Source organism: Nycticebus coucang, chromosome 6 (genome assembly GCF_027406575.1).
Source record: "Nycticebus coucang isolate mNycCou1 chromosome 6, mNycCou1.pri, whole genome shotgun sequence".
NCBI classification, from domain to species: Eukaryota; Metazoa; Chordata; class Mammalia; order Primates; family Lorisidae; genus Nycticebus; species Nycticebus coucang.
The window spans coordinates 101566769-101587138 of NC_069785.1; the positions used below are offsets into that span (position 1 = coordinate 101566769).

The 20370-nt window shown below is 39.2% G+C and overlaps 1 protein-coding gene across 4 annotated transcripts in view; it reads left to right on the forward strand.

Annotated features, from left to right (window-relative positions):
• ADAMTSL3 (ADAMTS like 3) overlaps positions 1-20370 on the forward strand; it is a 406539-nt gene that overhangs the window by 274016 nt on the left and 112153 nt on the right. For all 4 annotated transcript variants that reach the window (XM_053593613.1, XM_053593612.1, XM_053593614.1 and 1 more), the window contains exon 17: positions 10746-10875. In XM_053593613.1, coding sequence (XP_053449588.1) covers positions 10746-10875 — 130 coding nt within the window. The remainder of the gene's footprint in view (positions 1-10745; positions 10876-20370) is intronic.

The following is a 20370-nucleotide window of genomic DNA, read 5'->3' on the forward strand; positions in this document are numbered from 1 at the left end:
ATTTTGTGTACTTGTATTTTATAACCTATCTTCACATCACACAGGAAATAAAAATGTAGTAGAAGCTCTTTAAGTTGCACACCCCAGGGCCTGCAGCAAAATGGTCAACGTACAGAAGGTGGTCACCGTAAGAAACTTCCACTGAAAACGTGTGGTGCATGTCTAGGCTGTGAAAATTATGTCCACTTAGGGAGGAGGTCAGTGCGGGGAGCTGGTCAGCTAGGGAGCATCTACTGTTTATTGTAATTTCTGATGCTTAACAACCTTATATAAGTTTGTTTTCACCTTGGAGTAGTAACAGAGAATTCTTTTGTAATTCATAAAAGCAGGAAGAATCTGGACATATTTGGTCTCCACCTCCCAAGTGTTTGTGTGTATGTATGTATACAGCTCTGTGTGTGTGTGTCTCTGTGTGTGCCTGTGTCTATATGTGTCTTTGTGTGTGTGTCTGTGTGTATCTTTCTGTGTGTGTGTCTGTGTGTCTCTGTGTGTCTCTGTGTGTCTGTGTCTGTGTGTGTCTGTGTGTGTGTCTGTGTGTATCTTTCTGTGTGTGTGTCTGTGTGTCTCTGTGTGTCTGTGTGTGTCTGTGTCTGTGTGTGTCTGTGTGTCTCTGTGTGTCTCTGTGTGTCTGTGTCTGTGTGTCTGTGTGTGTACATGTGTGTCTGTGTGTCCGTGTGTGTCTGTGTGTGTCTGTGTGTCTGTGTCTGTGTCTGTCTCTGTGTGTCTCTCTGTGTCTCTGTGTGTCCGTGTATCTGTGTGTGTCTGTGTGTCTCTGTGTGTCTGTGTGTGTCTCTGTGTGTCTCTGTGTGTCTGTGTGTCTGTGTGTCCATGTGTCCGTGTGTCTGTGTGTGTGTCTCTGTGTCTCTGTGTGTCTGTGTGTCTCTGTGTGTCTGTGTGTGTGTGTCTGTGTGTCTCTGTGTGTTTGTGTGTGTCTGTGTGGTCGTGTGTCTGTGTGTGTCTGTGTGTCTCTGTGTGTCTGTGTCTCTCTGTGTCTCTGTGTGTCTGTGTGTCTGTGTGTGTCTCTGTGTGTCCGTGTGTCCATGTGTCTGTGTGTGTGTCTCTGTGTGTCAGTGTGTCTGCGTGTGTGTCTGTGTGTGCATATACACAGTCAGCACCCGCAGTGTGGCTATCTTTTTAGTACCCTCTGGTAAGGTTTTGTAATTTATTACTTCATAAACATTCCTTAACAAAATGCCTCTTGTGTCTTCCATTGTTTATTGTTTTTATGACCTTAGTGCTTTTTACCTTTATGTTTTCTCACAGCAAAGGAAGCAGTATATGGGGCCTGACCTCATTTTGAACCCCAGATCTGCTACTCTCTTCGGGCTATTTGTTTAAATTTGTAGATGTGCGGTTTGTTTTTGTGTAGTGAGAAAAGCCATAGACTTAATGAAAAGATTAAAGGTGATTATTTTAAAAACTGTTGTTGCTGAAGTGTTTAATTGTAGTGCCTAGTATGTAGGATGTAACAAATGCTAGTGGGATGATGATTTTATAAAAGAATAAAATGATAAAATTTTAATTTCATGCTGTTAAATTTTTCTCTTTTAAAACATATGAATAAGTTGCTGAACCCCTTAATACTTCTAATAGGTTTTCAGCTCATTTTTGAGTTCTCTAAATAAATAATATCTGCAGTTAATGATGATTTTATCTTTCCCTTTCCAATAGTAATTTATCTCAAGTATCACATCTTAGGGCATTATCTAGAATTTTATTTTATTTATTTTTTGAGAGAGAGTCTCACTCTGTCACCTGGGTAGAGTGTTGTGGCGTCATAGTTCACAGCAACCTCAAACTCCTGGGCTTAAGCCATCCACTTGCCTCAGCCTTCTGAGTAGCTGGGACTACAGGCGCCCACCACCATAGGCCTGGCTAGTTGTTTTCTATTTTTCGTAGAGATGGGAGTCTCATTCTTGCTTAAACTGGTCTTGAACTCCTGAGCTCAAGCGATCCTCCTGCTTCAGCCTCCTGGCGAGCTGAGATCACAGGCATGAGCTGCCGTGCTCGGCCTACATTACCTAGAATTTTAAGAACAAGAGTAAATAAAGCGAGTAATGCCAGCCATGTCTTGGTCCTGGCAGTAGCCAGGATCCATTTATTGTTTAAAAACAACATTCTGCAAACGTTTATTGCATTTTCTATGTGTCAGGCACTGGCCTAGGTGACAGTGACTCAGCAGTTCCCAGTTTTGGAACTTAACTCTAATGGGGAGAGTGCATTAATCATACACCGTATGTAGAATTACAGCTGGGCACAGCAATCACAAAAGAAGTATATGGTGCTATGAAAACATACAATGGGGGCACGTGACCTAATTAGGGAAATAAAGGACAGGCTCCCTAAAAACAATTACAGTTGAATTTAATATAAGAGATGAGATATTAGTTAAGCAGAGGAATTTGGAGGAATGTTCACAAAGAGAATTTCCAGCCGAAAGAGCATATATAAAGGTCCTAGGTGACAGGAGGATGTGTGGTACCTTCCAGGCCCTGCTGGAGTGCTGAGAATGAGATGGGGTTGGAGTGGGGTGATGCTGGGAGGATGGCAGGGGCAGGCAATTCAATCCTCGCAGGCCTTGTTGATGTGGGTCTTTATTCTAAGATCAATGGAAAGCCATTCAAGTAATTAAAAAGAGGGTGACATTACCACATTTTTATTTATTCCAATAGGTTAGTCCAGTTGTCCTGTAGAGAATGGAGTAGGAGTGATAAAAATGATGTGAGTGGTGATGATGGTGGAGACGCAGTACGGAGGATGACCGTGAGGGGTGTTTAGGAGGTAGGAAGTAAAAGAATCTGCGGAAGGGATGGGTTAGCAGGAGTGGGGCGGCAAGTCTGAGTCTTAGGTTTATTTTCTGAGATGGTAGCAGTAAATGAATCAGACTATAGACAGGCAAATTAAAGAAATTAGAAAATCTATTGAAAGAAGTTTGGAGAGTGAAGCTGCTAATTTTAAGTGTTATGCTTTGGTGATGGACGACAGCACTGATGCTACACATATGGCTCATCTTGCCATTTTTATTAGAGGTACCTCATATTGATGACAAATTAACACAAAACGGCTTCTTTAGTGCCGCTAAAAGACACAAGTAAATCAACAGATTTATATGAAGAAGTGAAAAATATATGAAAGCAACTTTCTTTGTCCATTGTCAATGTATCTGGTATAGTTACATATCTGATGGTGCCCCATGGATAGTAGGTAAAAGAGAGGGACTTGTAAAATTAATAGAAGATGATACCATTGCCACCCAAAACTCCCCATTTGGTGAAGTGTCATTGCATAGTACATCAAGCAAATTCATTCGCAAAACTTTTAAAAATGTGTATCATCATGTAAATTGTCATCAACACTGTGAATTTCGTAAGGGCCAAGGGATTGAATCACCACCAATTCCAGGAATTCTTTAAAGGTACCCATGCTGACTATAGTGACATCATTTACTTTTCAGAAGGTGGCTAAGTCGGGGCCATTGAAAAGATTTTATGACTTGTAACATGTTATCAGGTCATTATGGTATCAAAAACCAAATTTGTACCGCAACTTGACCGTGAAAACTGGCTTACAGATTTAGCATCTTTAGTGGATTAAATCATTCATTTAAATGAGTTAAGCATGCATCTTCAGGGTGAAAACCAATTTATCAATATGATGTTTCAGACCATAACAGTGTTCCAAATGGAACTGACATTATGGCAGGCTCAAGTTTAGGCAAACAATTTTATGCACACATCGGCTAAACAGCCCTTTGGACAGTGAAAAACATGCACCCTTGCTTTTCTATTTGATACAAGAATTTGAAAACAGATTTTGAGATTCCTTGGAAAACAATATTTGGTGTATTCTCAACTTCATTTTCAGTTGACATAAACATGTTACCTGCCAATTTTCAAATGGAATGCACAGAGCTGCAGTCTGACATTCAGCTGACAGAAAATCTGATCCTGTCTCTTGACAGGACATTTATAGGCCCTATCTTCCCAGAGACTTCACAGTCAGGCCTTATTCATGCCATTGCTTTTTGTCAGCACCTACATTTGTGAGCAACTATTTTCAAGAATGAAACACATTAAGAGTAAAAGTCACATTAAGAGTAAAATTAGAGGCAAGGCAAGGTGGCTTATGGCTGTAATCCCAGCACTCTGGGAGTTCAAGAAGGGAAGATTGCTTGAGGTCCAGAGATCAAGACCTAGACCCCCATCTCTATTTAAAACAAACAAATAAACAAACAAACAAAGACCCAGATCAAGTAGAATGATTTTGAAGTATTTCTTCTTTTTCTATTGTCTATAAGATTTGGCATGATCCATTTTTTGAAATTATCTTTTATTTATAAATAAAAGATAATTTTATTTTTTGAGACTTAAAAAAATAATAAGTTAACTGATGACTCTATACTGAATCTCAGAGTGAAAGCATTCTATAATAGACATACTCTTATTTGACAAGGTAAATGCTACTTTCTTTGCATTATTATTATTGCTTAATATTTTGATGCAGCAATTCTCTGATTTCTTTTCTGAATGTATTTATGTTCATTCATTGTTTATGAGGTTTTTGTTTCTAGTCCTTATCTTAAACATTATTATTGTTATTAAATTTTAAGTCTCTTTAACTTTGTGAAGGCAAAAAATAGAAATCTAATAAACACATGTATATGTAAAAATAAAAAATAAAAATAAATAAAAATAAATTACCTGGGCTGTAGTCACAGCTTCTAGAGACACTGAGACAGCAGGATTGCTTGAACCCAAGAGTTTGAGGTTGCTGTGAGCTAGGCTGATGCCATGGCACTCTACCCAGGTCAACAGAGTGAGACTCTATCTGGGAAAAAAAAAGAAGAGTAAAATTAGAACCAAAATATCTAACGAGCACCTTGAAAACTCACTGAGAACTGCAGCTACTTTCACTGAACCAGATATTGAGGCATTAGTTTCTCAAATACAATGTCAAATATCCACTAGTTTTATGTTGCCCAGGTTTCTTTTACTTTTATAATTTAAAATATCAAAAAAAGATGTTTTATTACCTAGAGGTTTACATTTTTTTATATTTGTGATCACAAACTTATGACCTGCTTAAGGATTTTAAAGGAGTCTCTGAATGACTCACTACATAATTAGGATTATTTATGAGGACTTTTTGCTTATCTCTGGGATTGGATATCACAAAAATTATGCTGCATCTTTTTTTTGTTCATTGGCTTTTGTTAGTGTTTGTGTAATTAATATGTGCCCCAAGACAATTCTTCTCCTTGCAGTGTGGCACAAAGAAACCAAAAGGGCTGACACCCCTGGTCTACAAGAAGAAAAGGCCAGTGAGACAGAAGGAAAATAGAAGGGTGTGGTGTGGTGGAATCCGAGGTCAGCCATGTTGGGGTCGCCTCAGAGGTGAAGGTGACTCGGAATTGGCACTGACTTCAGCAACGTGAAGCCACCGGCGACCCAAGAAAGGGACACTTGAGTGGAGTTAGCTGTGATAGAGGACAGATGGAAATGATTCAGGAAACTGTTCGTGACGGAATGGAGAGGAAGAGAATAGATGTTTTATGGCAAAATTTGATCATGATGAAGAAGACAGAGAGGAGAAGATGGTTATGATAACCTCGTGGCCGCGCCAGAGCTCGGCATGTGGTATTATGTAATGTTGGAGAGTCTTGTGGACATTCAAAAGGCAGTGAGAAAGCTCCAGAATGAAAATGAAAGGCAAAGTAGTCAGTAGCTTTTCTAAGAAGATGGAAGGGATGAAGCTCAAAGAACCATTGTGGAAATCAGTTGTAAATTTTCGGAGTGTGGGGAGTCCTAACTATAAAAGGCAGGGGAAAGGGCTAGTGTGGATGTGGGAGTAGTTGAGTTTACATGTGTGCGTACAAAGTTCCTGCCTGATTGTTTGTTTTTGTGCGTGTGAATGTTCACAGAGAGTGAGTCAGTGAGTGGACACATGTTGAGGTCATGATGTAGTATTATTTTATTTTACTGCCAATGACAATATGCTACTATTTAATTTAGGATATATATATACACACACACAATGTGCCAAAAATTGTATACACTTTTTTTTTTTAAGATAGAGTCTCACTTTGTCGCCTTCCATTAAACGCTGTGGCATCATAGCACACAGCAACCTCAAACCCTTGGGCTCAAGCTATTCTCTCGCCTCAGCCTCCCAAGCGGCTGGGACTGTAGGTGCCTGCCACAAAGCCTGTCTATTTTTAGAGACAGGGTCTCGCTCTGGCTCAGGCTGGTCTCAAACCTGTGAGCTCAGGCAATTCACCTGCCTTGGCCTCCCAGAGTACTAGGATTACTGATGTGAGCCCCTGCTCCCAGACTGTGTACACACATTTTAAGAAAGGAAAAAACTGTATTAAAATTGTAATACTCAATATATACAAAAGACGAATACAGGTCACATTGAGCACCTCTTATAATTGCAGAAGTCAAACATGAGTATTACAAATTTAATACAGTAAAGATGTGCATACATTCTCTGGCTCCCTCTGTGCGTACACACACATGTGCACGTGACTGATAGTGAGGCACATAGGCACACTCCCTTTTGCACGGTGGAGTGCAAGAACACTTTTCTGAAAACAGCAGAATGGGAGTGAAAATGGCATTGGTCCACTGGGGGCTAATTTTCACATTCTCCCTATGGAGATGTGTTCCTGACATGGTACATTAGCAATTTTGTTTTCTCTGAATCCCTTCACATCTTGGCAGGCCTTGAGCTGCAGTTTCTTCCAACTACTCTTGATATAATCGGCCACTTCCTTTCAGGCTCTGGTGACGCTTGTGACGCCTCCATAAGGCCAAGTGGCTTTCAACAGTCCTTACTCTTTACCAGCTGTCTCCTCAACTGGTTCCTAAAAAGGACGCACCTTTTGGAGTGCTGTAAAACTGTGTTACCCCAGACAAGATGCTGCTGTTTGCATCCATGACGCGTTCTGCATCCCCTCGTTTTCACTACCTGGGAGTGTGTAGTTGTACCCTCTTATCATACCAGCTAATGAGCAGAGGGGAAATGTGCATACTGGCTGTTCTTTCCACACAGTCCTAGGCATGCATCTGCAGGTATGTGCACATCTGGAACTAAAGCACTGTGATACATAATCCAGTACTCTACAACACAGCACTATATGAAGTGGGCCTGGTTACTCCTTCCATAGAATTAAGTTTCAGATTATAGTAGTTTTGTAAGAAGAATTGGAGTTTTCCATACCTTTACATAATCTTAAATAGTTGTATCGTAGAACTTATTTGTTCAAAAAGTTTGAAAGAGCTGATACCCACAGCTGTCTAGATCCAGTCCTTTTTTCTTTCTTTTTCTTTTTTTTTTTTACATATACATGTATTCATTAGGCTTCTACTTTTTGCCTCACAAAATTAAAAAGGCTTAAAATTTAACAACAATAACAATGTTTAAGATAAGGACCAGAAACAAAAACCTCACAAGGAACAAATGAAGACAAATACATTCAGAAAAGAAATCAGACGATTGCTGCAACGAAGGATTAAGCAATAATAATAATAGTAATGCAAAGAAAGTAACATTCACCTTGTCAAATAAGAGTATGTCTATTATAGAATGCTTTGACTCTGAGGTTCAGTATGGAGTCATCAATTAACTTCTTCTTATTTTTTTCCCCAAAGTATCAAAGAATAGACAACTAATATTTATAAATAAACATAAAAGATAATTTCAAATAACAGATCATGCCAAAACTTACAGACAATAGAAAAAGAAGAAATACTTCAAAATCATTCTACTTAATCTGGGTACACCTGATATTAAAATTGAAAAAAAATATATTATTATAAAGGGGAAATTACAAACATATTTCACTTATAAATGAGGATGCAGTATCCTGTATCCTAAACAACATATTAACAAGTCGAAGTAAAAATTAATGTTTAAGTAATGTACTTTAGTCAAAATCGAATCCAGCCCTTTTTTCTTTTCCCTTCTGGGGACTGGATTGAGGGCAGCATCAGGCTCCATCTTTAACATCATGTTCTAATCCCCTGCCACTTATTTTTACATTCAATCCAAGTTCTTAACATTTAAATAAATTTCATAATTTAGATATGTTTAGGGGAAAAATCATGCATTTCACTAGGATATTAACTTTTGTTTTTAGAGGTGCTCGCCTCGTCGCAGGCGTACTGGCTATGTGCCTCCTTCTCCTTTTTCTCAGCACAGTAGTCTATAATCTATTTACTCTTGAGCCTAAGACTTTTTAAAAATTCTAATGGGGGGTTCTTTGTTTATTATTCATTATATTTAGCCAGAGAATTTATATTATGCCCAGAGAATGTTACCTGTCTAATTTATGATTTGGAATTTACTGTTGTTTTCTTTCTAACCTGTCAGGGGATTGCTTTTTGTCAATGTCCCGTGGATGCTTGAAAAGACCATTTCATATCTATTTCTAGGCTCCAAGACAATTTGATTATTAAATCAACATAATAATTTTCTTATTTAATTTATTTTTTCCATATTTATTTCACAGTGTGATGTATTAAGTACTGGATGGCACATTAAAGGCTTTGACTATAGTTTTCTGCATGTTTCTGGGTATTTCTTACACTGTGTATCTGTGTGTGGGTATTTGACGTGCTGAATTAGTTAAGACTCTTGTTTACAAATGATAGAAACCCAACCCAGGCTAATCTAAACCAACAAAAAGGACCCATTAGCTCATCTACTGGCTCTACCTCTCCTCTTAGAGTCTATGTTTTTACTCTCAAATTGTTAATTTATTTCTTCATGAGATTTGAATATATATACAGCGTATGTATATATCTTTTTCTGCTAAAAAAAGACCCTTTTATGACAACACTGCAAAGTAAAGTAAAAGTTATTGCCTCAGGCTACAGAAGCAATTTGTTAGAAAAATGATGCCAAAATTTCAACATTTGATTTATTTTATATGTTCCTGATGCATGGTTGCAATTATTGCCTAAATTTTATTAAGTATAGGATGAAGTATAAACTTACTTTTTGATTTTTCCTTTTTCTAACTGTCATTTTTGAAGATAATGTTTAATCAACTCTCTTAAATTGAGAAGTGTCAAAATCACAGTGTAGGACCAGCATGCGGGATGGGAGATACTTTGTGGCCTTCTTTGCAAAATATATTCTGTCTCAATAAGTGTCCTAAATTGTCTATAAACTTGTAAATTCTTTTCAGTAAGCTTGGTTTAAATATGTTGCGAGTATTGTAAAATTCTATCCAAAGTGGTTACAATGGGGCTTTCGGGGCCACCCACTCAGAAAACATTCCAAAATAGTCTCTGAATATATTTTCTGAAGAATTTTTATTACAAATTAAGATATATTAGAAAGATAAATGGATTTTTTTCTCAGATATAAAAAAAAAAAAAGAAACCTACTAGAAGATAAACACTTAAACCACCATAATGTAACTAAGGAAATTTTGATATTTGCAAATAATGACCAGAATTGGGTTATAGCAATGTCTTCTTATATCTCAGGTTAGCCAATGTTTATTTTAAAAGTTCACAGAAGATACATGCAGATTTAAGACTGCATCTTGCCATGGCCAGGAACATGAAATTATTCTTAAAGACATCAGGAGAAAATTTATTGGAAAGAACTGAACATCACAAATACATAAGTATTTTGGCTGATACTGTATCCTGTAAAATACTGTAAAACGGTTGAATTGAAACATGGCATTTGGAAAAAAAAACCACAACCTTGTAACATAATAGAATGCACATTCTTGCATGAAATGAATACATTTGCATGTTTCAAATAGCATAGTTAGTTGCTATTACAGGTTTTTATGTGAGCTTTTAAATCAAAAGTTTGATTTATATTTTGTTCAATTCTGGTTTTCCAATATTCTTTTTTGTCTCAACAGACAAAGAATAGTGATTGAAAGCATGGGTTTGGGGTTCAGACAGATCTATCTGGCCTCAATGGAAAAAAATGCCTGTGAAAGTTCGTATTTGCACAAGGAGCAGCCACTGCTTTTGAAAGTAGTTTGACTGTACGGCATTTTGGAATCCCTAAAGTACAAAAGAAGGACCACTGAATGAGGAGGCAGGAAATGTACTTTTTAGTTTTGAATCTAGCACTTATTTGCTGCCTTAAGTTCTCTCTAACACTCAGTTTCCTTATTAAATTCATAAAATGGAGATTGTGATACCATTCTTTTGATCTGACAGATTATGTCAAATAATGTATTTGAAAGCACTTCAGACAGGGAGGTATTACTATTGTTTTGCTAGCAATAGAAATATTACTACTAATTATAATAATGGTGAGCAGGAACTCAAATCATAATGAAAATTTAGCACATGTGCAGTGATACAGAAAAGATGTTACTCTTTAGCAGCTGATGTGAAAATTCCTCTTTGGGAAATGACTGTATATGTTTGCAAGGAACACCTTGATGGTTCCTTTGGGGAGAATTCTTAGCTTTGAGTATATTTGGAATACAGAGGCTGGGAAGTCTGAGTGTTCCTGAACGTTTCAAGGTGAATACATTTGGGATCGAGGGAACAGAAGGACTGCGTTTAAAGGCAAATGAGGGAATAGCAAAGACCAGGAGACTTCAGACAGTGCAAAGTGGTCTGTCCCAGGGACTAGGTGCAGCCTGCAGCCACATGATCATCAAAAAGGCAGTGGCCTCAGAATACCAAGGATATCCAAGACCCTATTTTGCTTTGTGTTATTCTATGTCATTTGCCTTTTTTTCTTTTCCCAACCTCCAGGCCGTCAGGAAGCCATAGCAGTGTGCTTACATATCCAGACCCAGCAGACGGTCAACGACAGCTTATGTGACATGGTCCACCGCCCTCCAGCAATGAGCCAGGCCTGTAACACGGAACCCTGCCCCCCCAGGTATGGCTGCCCTGTGTTGGGGTGGTGACACCCCCACCTGTGTAGAAACCCACCTGTGTGGAAGGCTGTGCAGGCCACTGCAGGTAGGTCAGCTGAGCCTACACTGAGTGCTCACCCTCCATTGTTCAGGTTATGCTCTGGCTGGATTCTTGCAGCTGTGTGCATGTGCAGCCTTGGTGATGGGGAATGCTCATTAGCCTGACTTTTGTCTGTATCAGACATGAATGGATGTGAACTGGCCTACTGCTGGCAGGCCACAGCTGTATTCTCTGTCCTTCTGTTGCCTCAAGGGCACTTCTCCCCTAACCTACCATCAGAGAGCACAGAAGCTGGGCAGAGGTACATTGATACCCAGTAGGTGCTTAATCCATATTTGCTGAATGACTGAGTGAGCCCTTGTTTGATACCTGGAGCTCAGCTGATGTGTCACTACCTTTCTCATGGATTTGACTTAGGCCTCAGATTGTGGGGTGGAGCCTACAAACCCTGAAGAATAAGTGTGGGTGGTTTCTTTTTTGGTCTCCTTGGTCTAAAAAGTTGACTTAAGGGTTAATCAACTTCCTTGTTTAAGTCCTTGTAAGATCCTGGGTAATTTTATCAGAAGGATAGTGGGTGTTCCCCACAGTCCTCTGTCCCTGGGTAGTGCTAGGTACCCAGGAGGATAACTCAACATTGTTAGTTTCTCACACGAGACCTTTCCAACTCCAGCCCCCACTCCTTTCCTTTGTTTATCCTTTACGTTTATGGTCTTGAACACTCTTCTGTGCTAAAAATTCATTGCCAAAAATTGAGTCTATTCCCAGTCACCTCCCTTCTCTCTTTGCCAGATTCTCTCTTCTGCCTCTTAGTAATTATATTGCCCATCTAATGAGGCAATATAATTCTCATTAGCTATCATTCAGTGCAAACTCCGCCTGTTCTAGATGGAAGAATGGAAGCCGAAGGAGCCCATACACCATGCAACAGAGACGGTCTCCTGATTTCCAGCCCCTCCACCAGCCATCCCTTTTGTCCACACTAACAAGAGCTCTTTTTCTGGAAAGATGACTACAAAAGAAATGATTTTGAATTTGCACATACTTTAAATGGTGACTACAGTTTGGCTCAGCATGAAATTCTCATGGTTATTAATAAAGAAATATAAATAGTAGAAAATACAACCCAGTACATTGGGATATATTTTATTTTTGGATTCAAATCTTATTCTAGAATGACATGAAGCTAGTCTTTCCCATAGTTCTGTCCTCTGCTTCTAGCCAAGTAAGAACTAGAACAGAAAATGGAAATAGTGACAACATAAAAGACAGGTCAGATGAGAATGATTCACATATCACAAGATGAAAAGAGGCCCAGAGAACATGGATGAAACTCTCGATTTTATTTTTTTCTTTAAATCTGTTACACTCTTGCTGTGAAAGCAAAGATAGCTATAATGTGTCATCATGTAATTTTCTCCAAAAAAAAAAAGCCGAAATCCAAAACAACATATAGTTTATTCTCTGTTCATTCTAAGAACTATTAGTGTACACAGCTACCATTACAACTGCAATTATGTTCAAAATATTTAAGGTAGCTTGATAGCCTAATTTTTCTTTTAATATTTCAGGCCTAAGTACAAATCAGACATTTTCTCCACTTTGCCATGACATTCAAGTCCCTTATTATAGTGGGTTTTCATCCCATGGCCTCTTCTGGTTTCAGTTCTCTGATAACCTGTACCTGTTTCCTTGACAATTCACTTACCAATAATTTGTGAATCTGTCTTGTTCCATTCTAACTGCCACTGCCTTAATTCTGACATGTTTTAGCAAAGCTCTTCCAGCAGTTTCTGGATGGACTCCTAATACCTCTCTTCTCCCATCTGATCCATGTGCACAGGCACTCCCCAAAGTTGTTTCTTTCTAAGTTGCAAAGTAACCATGTGACCCTCCTGTGCACAAACCGTGGGTGACTTCTTCCCTTTGGCAGAGGTTTTAGTTTCCTAGGGCTTCCCTAGTATAGCACCACAAACCAAGTGGCTCACAGGACAGACACTCTCACAGATCTGGAGATGAGAAGTCCAAAGCCAAGGTGTCCACAGGGTGGTGCCTTCTGAGGGTGGTGAGGGAGTCTGTTTCCAGGCAGATAGCCTCTGGCTCCCTTTAGCTTGCAAATGTGTTGCCCCATGGTTTCATATGGTTTTCTTTCTATCTGCCTCTGTGTCCCACCTTCCCCTTTTCATGAGGATTACACCCATATTGAATTAGGGCCTACTCTGCCCACCTCTTCTTAATCATCTATTTCTAAATAAGGTCACAGTCAACATATTTTGGGAGGAAACAATTCAACCTATAACATCATATACATTTCTTTGTGACCCTGGATGGAACTCTTAGACCACATCTCCCGTCACTACTACACGTCCATACACCACCACCACCACCACCCCCCCCCCACACACACACACACACACATACACGGTGGCTGTAAGGAAGTGCTCAGCAGCCACACTGGACTTCACACACTGACCCATCCCAGGCTTATTCAGGCCTCTGGGATTTTGCACATACTGTGCCCTGTGCCCAAAGCACTTCTCTACCATGAAAACAAGTGAATTCTGCCCCATGAAAGTATCATTGGCTCACTTCTCACTGGCAAAGTGCAGCTCAGCACAACGAGCAGTAGGATGCTGACCCGAGACGTCTGACAGAGGGGAGCTCTTCATAGTCAAAGAGAACGGGAAGGGACCAGGCATGGGGCAGAGTCCAAGTTCTGCTTCTCTAAAGGAATGTCAGGGGAGTCCCTTTTCCCTCTGGGCCAAATTTCTTAATCTGACTAATGAAGAAAGGTGTTGGACTTTATCATCCGTGTCCCTTGAGTTCCAATCTTTCGATTTGAGTAATGTTTTCGGGTTGTACTTTTCACTCACATCTTCAAACTATGTTTAGTCCTTTTCCAGTTATTCTTGTGTCCACCCATGAGTAGTGTCAAATGCTCAGGGTTTGCTTTTGTTCTTTGCTTGCCCTGCCCAGGAGGTCAAGGCAGGGCTGAGTTTTGTTTGCAAGTCTTCCTCTGCTCACTAAACCAGAACAAGATTTAACATGGAGTCTGAAGAAGGGAGCCTGGTTTATGCGTGCATCAGCCTCTGTGCAACATCCCCTCACCTTCATCACTCTGCCTCGGAAAGTGTTTCTGCCCGCTGTCATCCTCAGCAACCTCTTGCCCACAGAGCTTCCACACTGAGGATAATAGAGCAGACAATACGTCTTGGCCACTTTGCAAAATTAAGAGTCTGTTTTTATGTGCAAGGAAATACTATTCCTCATTTCAAAGTTGCAAATTTAATAAACTTTTTAAAGGTTGAGAGTTATGTTGGAAAAAAACCAGCAGAGACACAGGTTTGATGCCAAAATAAAGGTAAGTTTACAAAAATGTTTTAGGTTCTAGAAACCAGTGGTGTAGGAATAACAGGAACAGGGTGTTGCATAATATTTTCCATACAAATATTTACTGACTCCAAGGGCAATCGCAGTAAAATATCACTCCAGGGTGAAACTTACCACTGAGATTGGGTTGGATCGCCAGCGGATCTTTATTTACCCAAAGGCAAATGCATTTGATGTATTAGCCTGGACTCTCCAAGGTAGGGTGTTGCATGTTTATTTGCTCTTTCGGGGTTACTCCTCTCATCTATCCTATAACTGCTGAGTATCTGCTATTTATGGAGTTTGCTTTGTCCAGGAGAGAACTAGCAGCTTGCAGAAACATGCAGGTTATATAATGGTCCCCTGGTCTGTGGGGAGCCTTCTTCTCTAACAGCTAGGGAGGGAAACAGGAAAGCAAGAAGCAGGAGTGATATGTTTCTGTACCAACTTGTTCTCCATTTCTTGAATATAAAATTCTGTATTTAGCTTGTCTGTTAATAAGAAATTGTTGCCTATTTCTTAAATAAAAATACCTCCATCACCATTCCTTGTGATTCTAATTGAGTCTTATAGTGGTATACTTTCTGGAAAGATGGTCATCCTGAAGTCACTCAGAATAACTCACATATTTAAGCTGAATTGTTTTAATAGTGAAACATAAGCCTTCTAGTTACTTAGCCATGTAATCCAAGTGTCATCAAAATATGACCCATATATCCACTGTTGGTGACTTCTCTCACTTCCAAAGCTACTGAGATTTAGATGTTATCAATTATAATCTAACTGATTAATAGACTTCTAGTTAAGATGATGTTATAATTTCACATTCTGCTCCAGATACAGATCAATGATAGATGCGGTATAAAAGGGGGGAATTAAAATGCCCTACAAGGGGAAGATCATGAGGATACCTGGGCCAGGAAGGAACGGGGGTGTGAAGGAAGGAGTGGGTGGAGCTACACCTGTGCTGCTTCAGGGCTTCACCCCAAAGCATTCGGGCAAATGAAAGTTCAATTCCTATGGACAATAGGGACTGAACATCTCTTTTTCAGGAAAAAGAACCCAAGTTCACTGCAAGGAAGCAGAAAGAAAAAACTGCTGCTGATCACAGCCTGAAGCCATTGTTTTCATGGGGCTGCTCTCTGGGGAAGTAAAAAACAGATACCAGTGAGTGCTGGGACCGACACAGCCCCTCTCTGCTGGTGGCCTGGCTACTGGATCTTCAGTGCCCTTATGGCTCTTCTGTGCCTTGTTGTCATGGAAGACCAGCTCTTGACTGGAAACCCTTGAGGGCTAGGTGGAAGCCAATAAAACTGTAGGCGTGGGTGGGTAAAAGAGAAGAGGATCAAGGGAGGTACCCTCAAACTGAACACTAATGAAAATCATCAACAGATTCAGCAGCTGAAGATAAATTCACCCCAAATGAAATCTAAAGAACAACTGGAAGACAACTTTAAACTATAGTAAGTGTTATCAGCATCGGTGAGACATAAATTGATAAGTGATATCCACATAAAGAGCTGGGACGTGCGAGAGAGAAACAGACAGCAGTGTACTAAGATTAGGTGAGTAAAAAGAACCAATTAGAAAACCTAGAAATGAAAAAAGTCAAATAAAAGAATAATACAGATGCTAAAAGAAAGAATTGGTTATCTGAAGATAGCGCCAAGGAAATCAAAGGAATTAAAGCACAGAAAGTTGATTATTTGGAGAAAGGGAAGAAAACTGAGAAATCCATAGGTAATGCAGAGAAGCAAGATATGAAATAAATTGTTTAATAAAACTTAGGATAAAAGGGAAATCTTAAAATCTATCACATGTGAAAGCAGAAACAACTTATCAACAACTGATGTTTCCAGAATACAAAGGAGTAATTCCTCCAGAGTGTTGAGGGGAAATCATGATCAACCTAGAGCTGAGCTTGCTGAACTACCATCTCAAGCGAGTGAGTGAGTGTGCACAGCCATTTCCAGCCACATGATAGACTGGATACCTGGAAAGCCTATCTGCTAAAAACCTCTAAAATACTAGGTAAGTGTTCAAATTATGTCGGGGTTACCAAAATAATAAAAATTAAAAAATAAAATAAAATACTGGGTAAAATGTGTAAAACAAACTTGAAATGCAGAACTCAGCTTGTAAGAAAGTGCGGGAGGGCCAGGAGCAGTGTGGCTCACACCTGTAATCCCAGCACTCTGGAAGTCCAGGAGGGTCCATTGTTGGAGACCAGGAGTTCAAGACCAGCCTGAGCAAGAGCCAGACCCCATCTCTACTAAAAATAGAAAAAGTAGCCAGGCTTTGTAGCTGGCACCTTTAGTTCCAGCTATTTGGGAGGCTGAGGCAAAAGGATCACTTGAGCCCAAAAGTTTGAGGTTGCTGTGAGCTATGACACCTCAGCACTCTACCCAGGGCAACAGAGTGAGATTCTGTCTTAAAAAGAAAAGAAAAGAAAAAAAAAAAAAAGGAAGGAAAGGAAGAAAGAAATGAAGACAAGAAAGAGAAATCCTGAGAAGCCAAAAACAACTTGGAGCGTGAGTCTGGAGTGGTAGCCCACTATTGAAGTTACTGCCTTCCTGGGACCGGTTGCTTATCCCAGTGACCTGCACGTTTTAGCTGTAATGGTGTCAGCCAAACTGTTTTGCCCGCTAAACAGGTCCTTGGACTTGCAGAAAGTGAAGAGAATGGAAATCCTCACACAAATCCAAGGTCTACCTCAGTGAAAAGACAAATTCAGGGGGGAAAAAATACGTCCTGTAAAGAGACATGATCAGGAAAAGTATCTGTCTTGGCTTTGCCTCTGAATGGAAGGGATCAGAAAGCTCCCCCGAGAAGCTAAAGGCCATAAGCAGCCCTTGACGGAGGAGTGGGTTTATATTTATTTACTCTAACTGTATGATACAAAAAATTAGCTGACATTGCTCTTGACAGACATAATGCAATTTCTTAGTGGAGGAATGTATCTGTTACCAGGCCTTTAAAGTTCTCACAAAAAGATAATGAGCATGAGCTCATAATCAAAAATCAAAAAACTCATGACGAAACAATGTGTGATTGTCAGTGGGGGCAGAAACAGATGCACGGAGTATCACATATTGGAATTACTGGGTACAGAATATAAAATGTTTGTTTAAAATATTTAAAGGTCTAAAACAGAAAATTGAAAATCTAAGCTTGGAACAACACTTCTTTAAAAACCTGGAATATTTTTCAAAAGAAACAAAAACTAAGTTGAACCATATGAAATGTTCAATTTGATTGGTCAAAAATGATCAACTATTGGCAATACATATGGGTCGATTCATATGTAGAAATTAAAAATGTTATTACTGAAATGTAAAAGCTGTGGCCTGGGTAAATGGTAAGATCTGAAGAAATTACCCAGAATAAACCACGGAGAGTAAATGAGATGTAAAATATGCAAGAGAGGTTTAACAGGTGCAGAGGAAATACTGAGAAGGCTTATCATAGGCCAAAATGGAGTTGCAGAAAGAAAACAAAAGAATTCATAGTCTAATAGGTAATAGCTGAGAATATTCTCAATTTATGAAAAACATGAATCCTAAGAATCTGGAGTCACAACAAATCTCAAGCAGAAAACAAAGAATACGCACACAGATATATTGTTGTTAAACCTTAGAACTCCAAAGACAAAATCAACCAGAGAGAAAAGACCCACAGGAGAAGCAATAACAAAAGCTGACTTTTTTTCCTCATCAGAAATAATGAAACATTATCTTCAAATGGTTCTGAAAATAATGCCAGCCTAGAATCGGATACTTATTAAAATAATCGTTTAAGAATGGAAAAGGATATTTTCACTTTGTAATAATATCTTCTAATACAGCAGGCATTTCAGAGTCATCACCCACAGACCTGACCTGTTAAGCGTCCACAGGGGAAAACGTTGCTGGGGGAAAAAAAATCACGATTATCTATATAAGCTTAAGACATACAGGCTGAGAATGCCTCAGAGAGGCATACATTATCTGGCATAAATGAGTGCCAGATTGGGACAATGGAGCAATTCTCAGGCTTCTTCAGAAGGCTTCTGTTGATCTCTAACACAAAGCATACATGCAAAATGCAAAGATGCAAAAAATGGGTTAAAAGAATCCCATGTCCCCAGGAAAAGTGGATAGAGAGAAAGGCTGGGTAAACAGGGGGTTGTTAACAAATGGCTGGTAGCCTATTAGAAAGGTAGTGGGGAAAACAAGTTTCATCCCTGCAGGGCAAGTAAGCAGGTTCCCTAATCTAAACTGCCGATCAGGAGTTGGAAGGATTAAGCCCCGCTAAAGGGCTTAGCCCCACCTGCCCACCGGGTACAGTGACTCTCAGAGCCCAGAGGATGGTCTTAGTGACTTCACCCTGTTCTGGGGGGCCTCTGGGCTCTTTTCATCTTCAGTGGTCCTGATGAGCCCCCAGGGATGGCATGCCTGCACGTTCCTCGGTATTCCCCTGGATTGCGGCACCGGCTGAGAAGTCAACCTAGCTACCTCCCACAGAAGGTTCAGCAAACTATGACCATATGATAAAGTTATGTGAAAATTAAGTGAATTAATACATAAAAAGTACTTGAAAATGAGCTCGGCACATAGTGATCAAGAAATACCAGCTACTATTATGTTAGGTATTCTAGGTGAACAAAAACAGGAGCCTTCACTATCATCAAATTTTCAGTAAAGACCATCTTAAAGAGCATGAAAATGATTCTGGAAGGAGAGTCTGAGATATGAATGTTAATGATGAGCAAAGTTTTTTGTAGGGAAGGTTAATCTGAAAATTTGGGTATCAACTATGAAAAACAATAAAAATATCTGATTTATACATTTGAAAAAAGAAATAAATACTGGCCAACAAAGCCTTGAAAAACTCAAATGGGTTGATTGGAGTTTGGTGCTGTAAGCCCCTTGTACTAAGCCCCTTGAAGAATGAAATGATTCTGGTTAAGTTTAGAGTTGTTGGACTCTTTAAAATTCCAAGGGTAACCCTAAGAATAAAAGATAATAGGATTTGAAAGTAGAATAAAAAGTATAAAAGACAAAATCAATACAAAAACACAGGAAATAGCTAAAATAAAAAGTATAGAAAAGTAAGGAAAAACAATTCTAAAGAACAGTAATATAGGACAGTAGTTCAAGTTTGCTGAGAAGTCCTTTTACAGTGCTTATTAAAAGGGTGGTCATCAGGAATAACTCTAGTTTTTGTTATAAGCATTTATAGTTATATATAGTAAATGTAAAGTGAATAGAACGACTAATTTGTGTAGTTTTGTCTTTTTATGTATTAGCTAAATTTATAGAATTTCTAAAATGAAAAAATATTCCAACACATATTTCCTCATGTTAAACAGAGGCCCTAGGTGCAAGCAGTATAAACTAATTCCGGCTGATCTGAGCTAAAAATAAATGTAGTGAAAAGATGTTAGGTGACCCACAAGAAAGCCTGAAGAGTTAAGTTTATGAGATTGACAGGAACCAGAGGTTAGATTGAAGGAAACACAACTAAGGTTGTACCAAGGTGGAGTCTGGGTGGATGTTTCTGGATTCCCATCACTACCCTGATTCCAGGTACCACTTTCACTCAGAGGCAGGCTACTGTCGGTCACATCTAACCATGTGGCTTTGTGGGTCAGGCACTGTCTGTGCACCTAAGTCACATGGTTATCTGATGGATCGTGGTCAGACATCCCCTATAGTCAGGTGTGTGGTACACTACTTATAATAAAAGAGCCCAGAGCTAGAAAAGAGCTGTTACTTCAGAAGAGAATTGCTGTTAAAAGGTAGGTTTTATGGCATATAAACTATATCTCAATAAAGCTCCTAAAAAAGGAGCATTGCATAGCTGAGACATTTAGTATTTCACTGTGATGGCATTTTCTTTTTGGTTCAAGTTTTCATTTTCTCTGGAGTTGATTATTGCCTTAATTATTTTGTTTGTTTAACTTCTATGTCCCATCATTAACTTATTCTCAAATTTTCTACCAGAGTTTAAATATCCTTTCAATACTTTTAAACACATCACGTATTTTGTTTCATCATTTTCTTAAAGTGTTAGCACTACATGTTCCCATTGATTTCTGGTCGATGGAGAT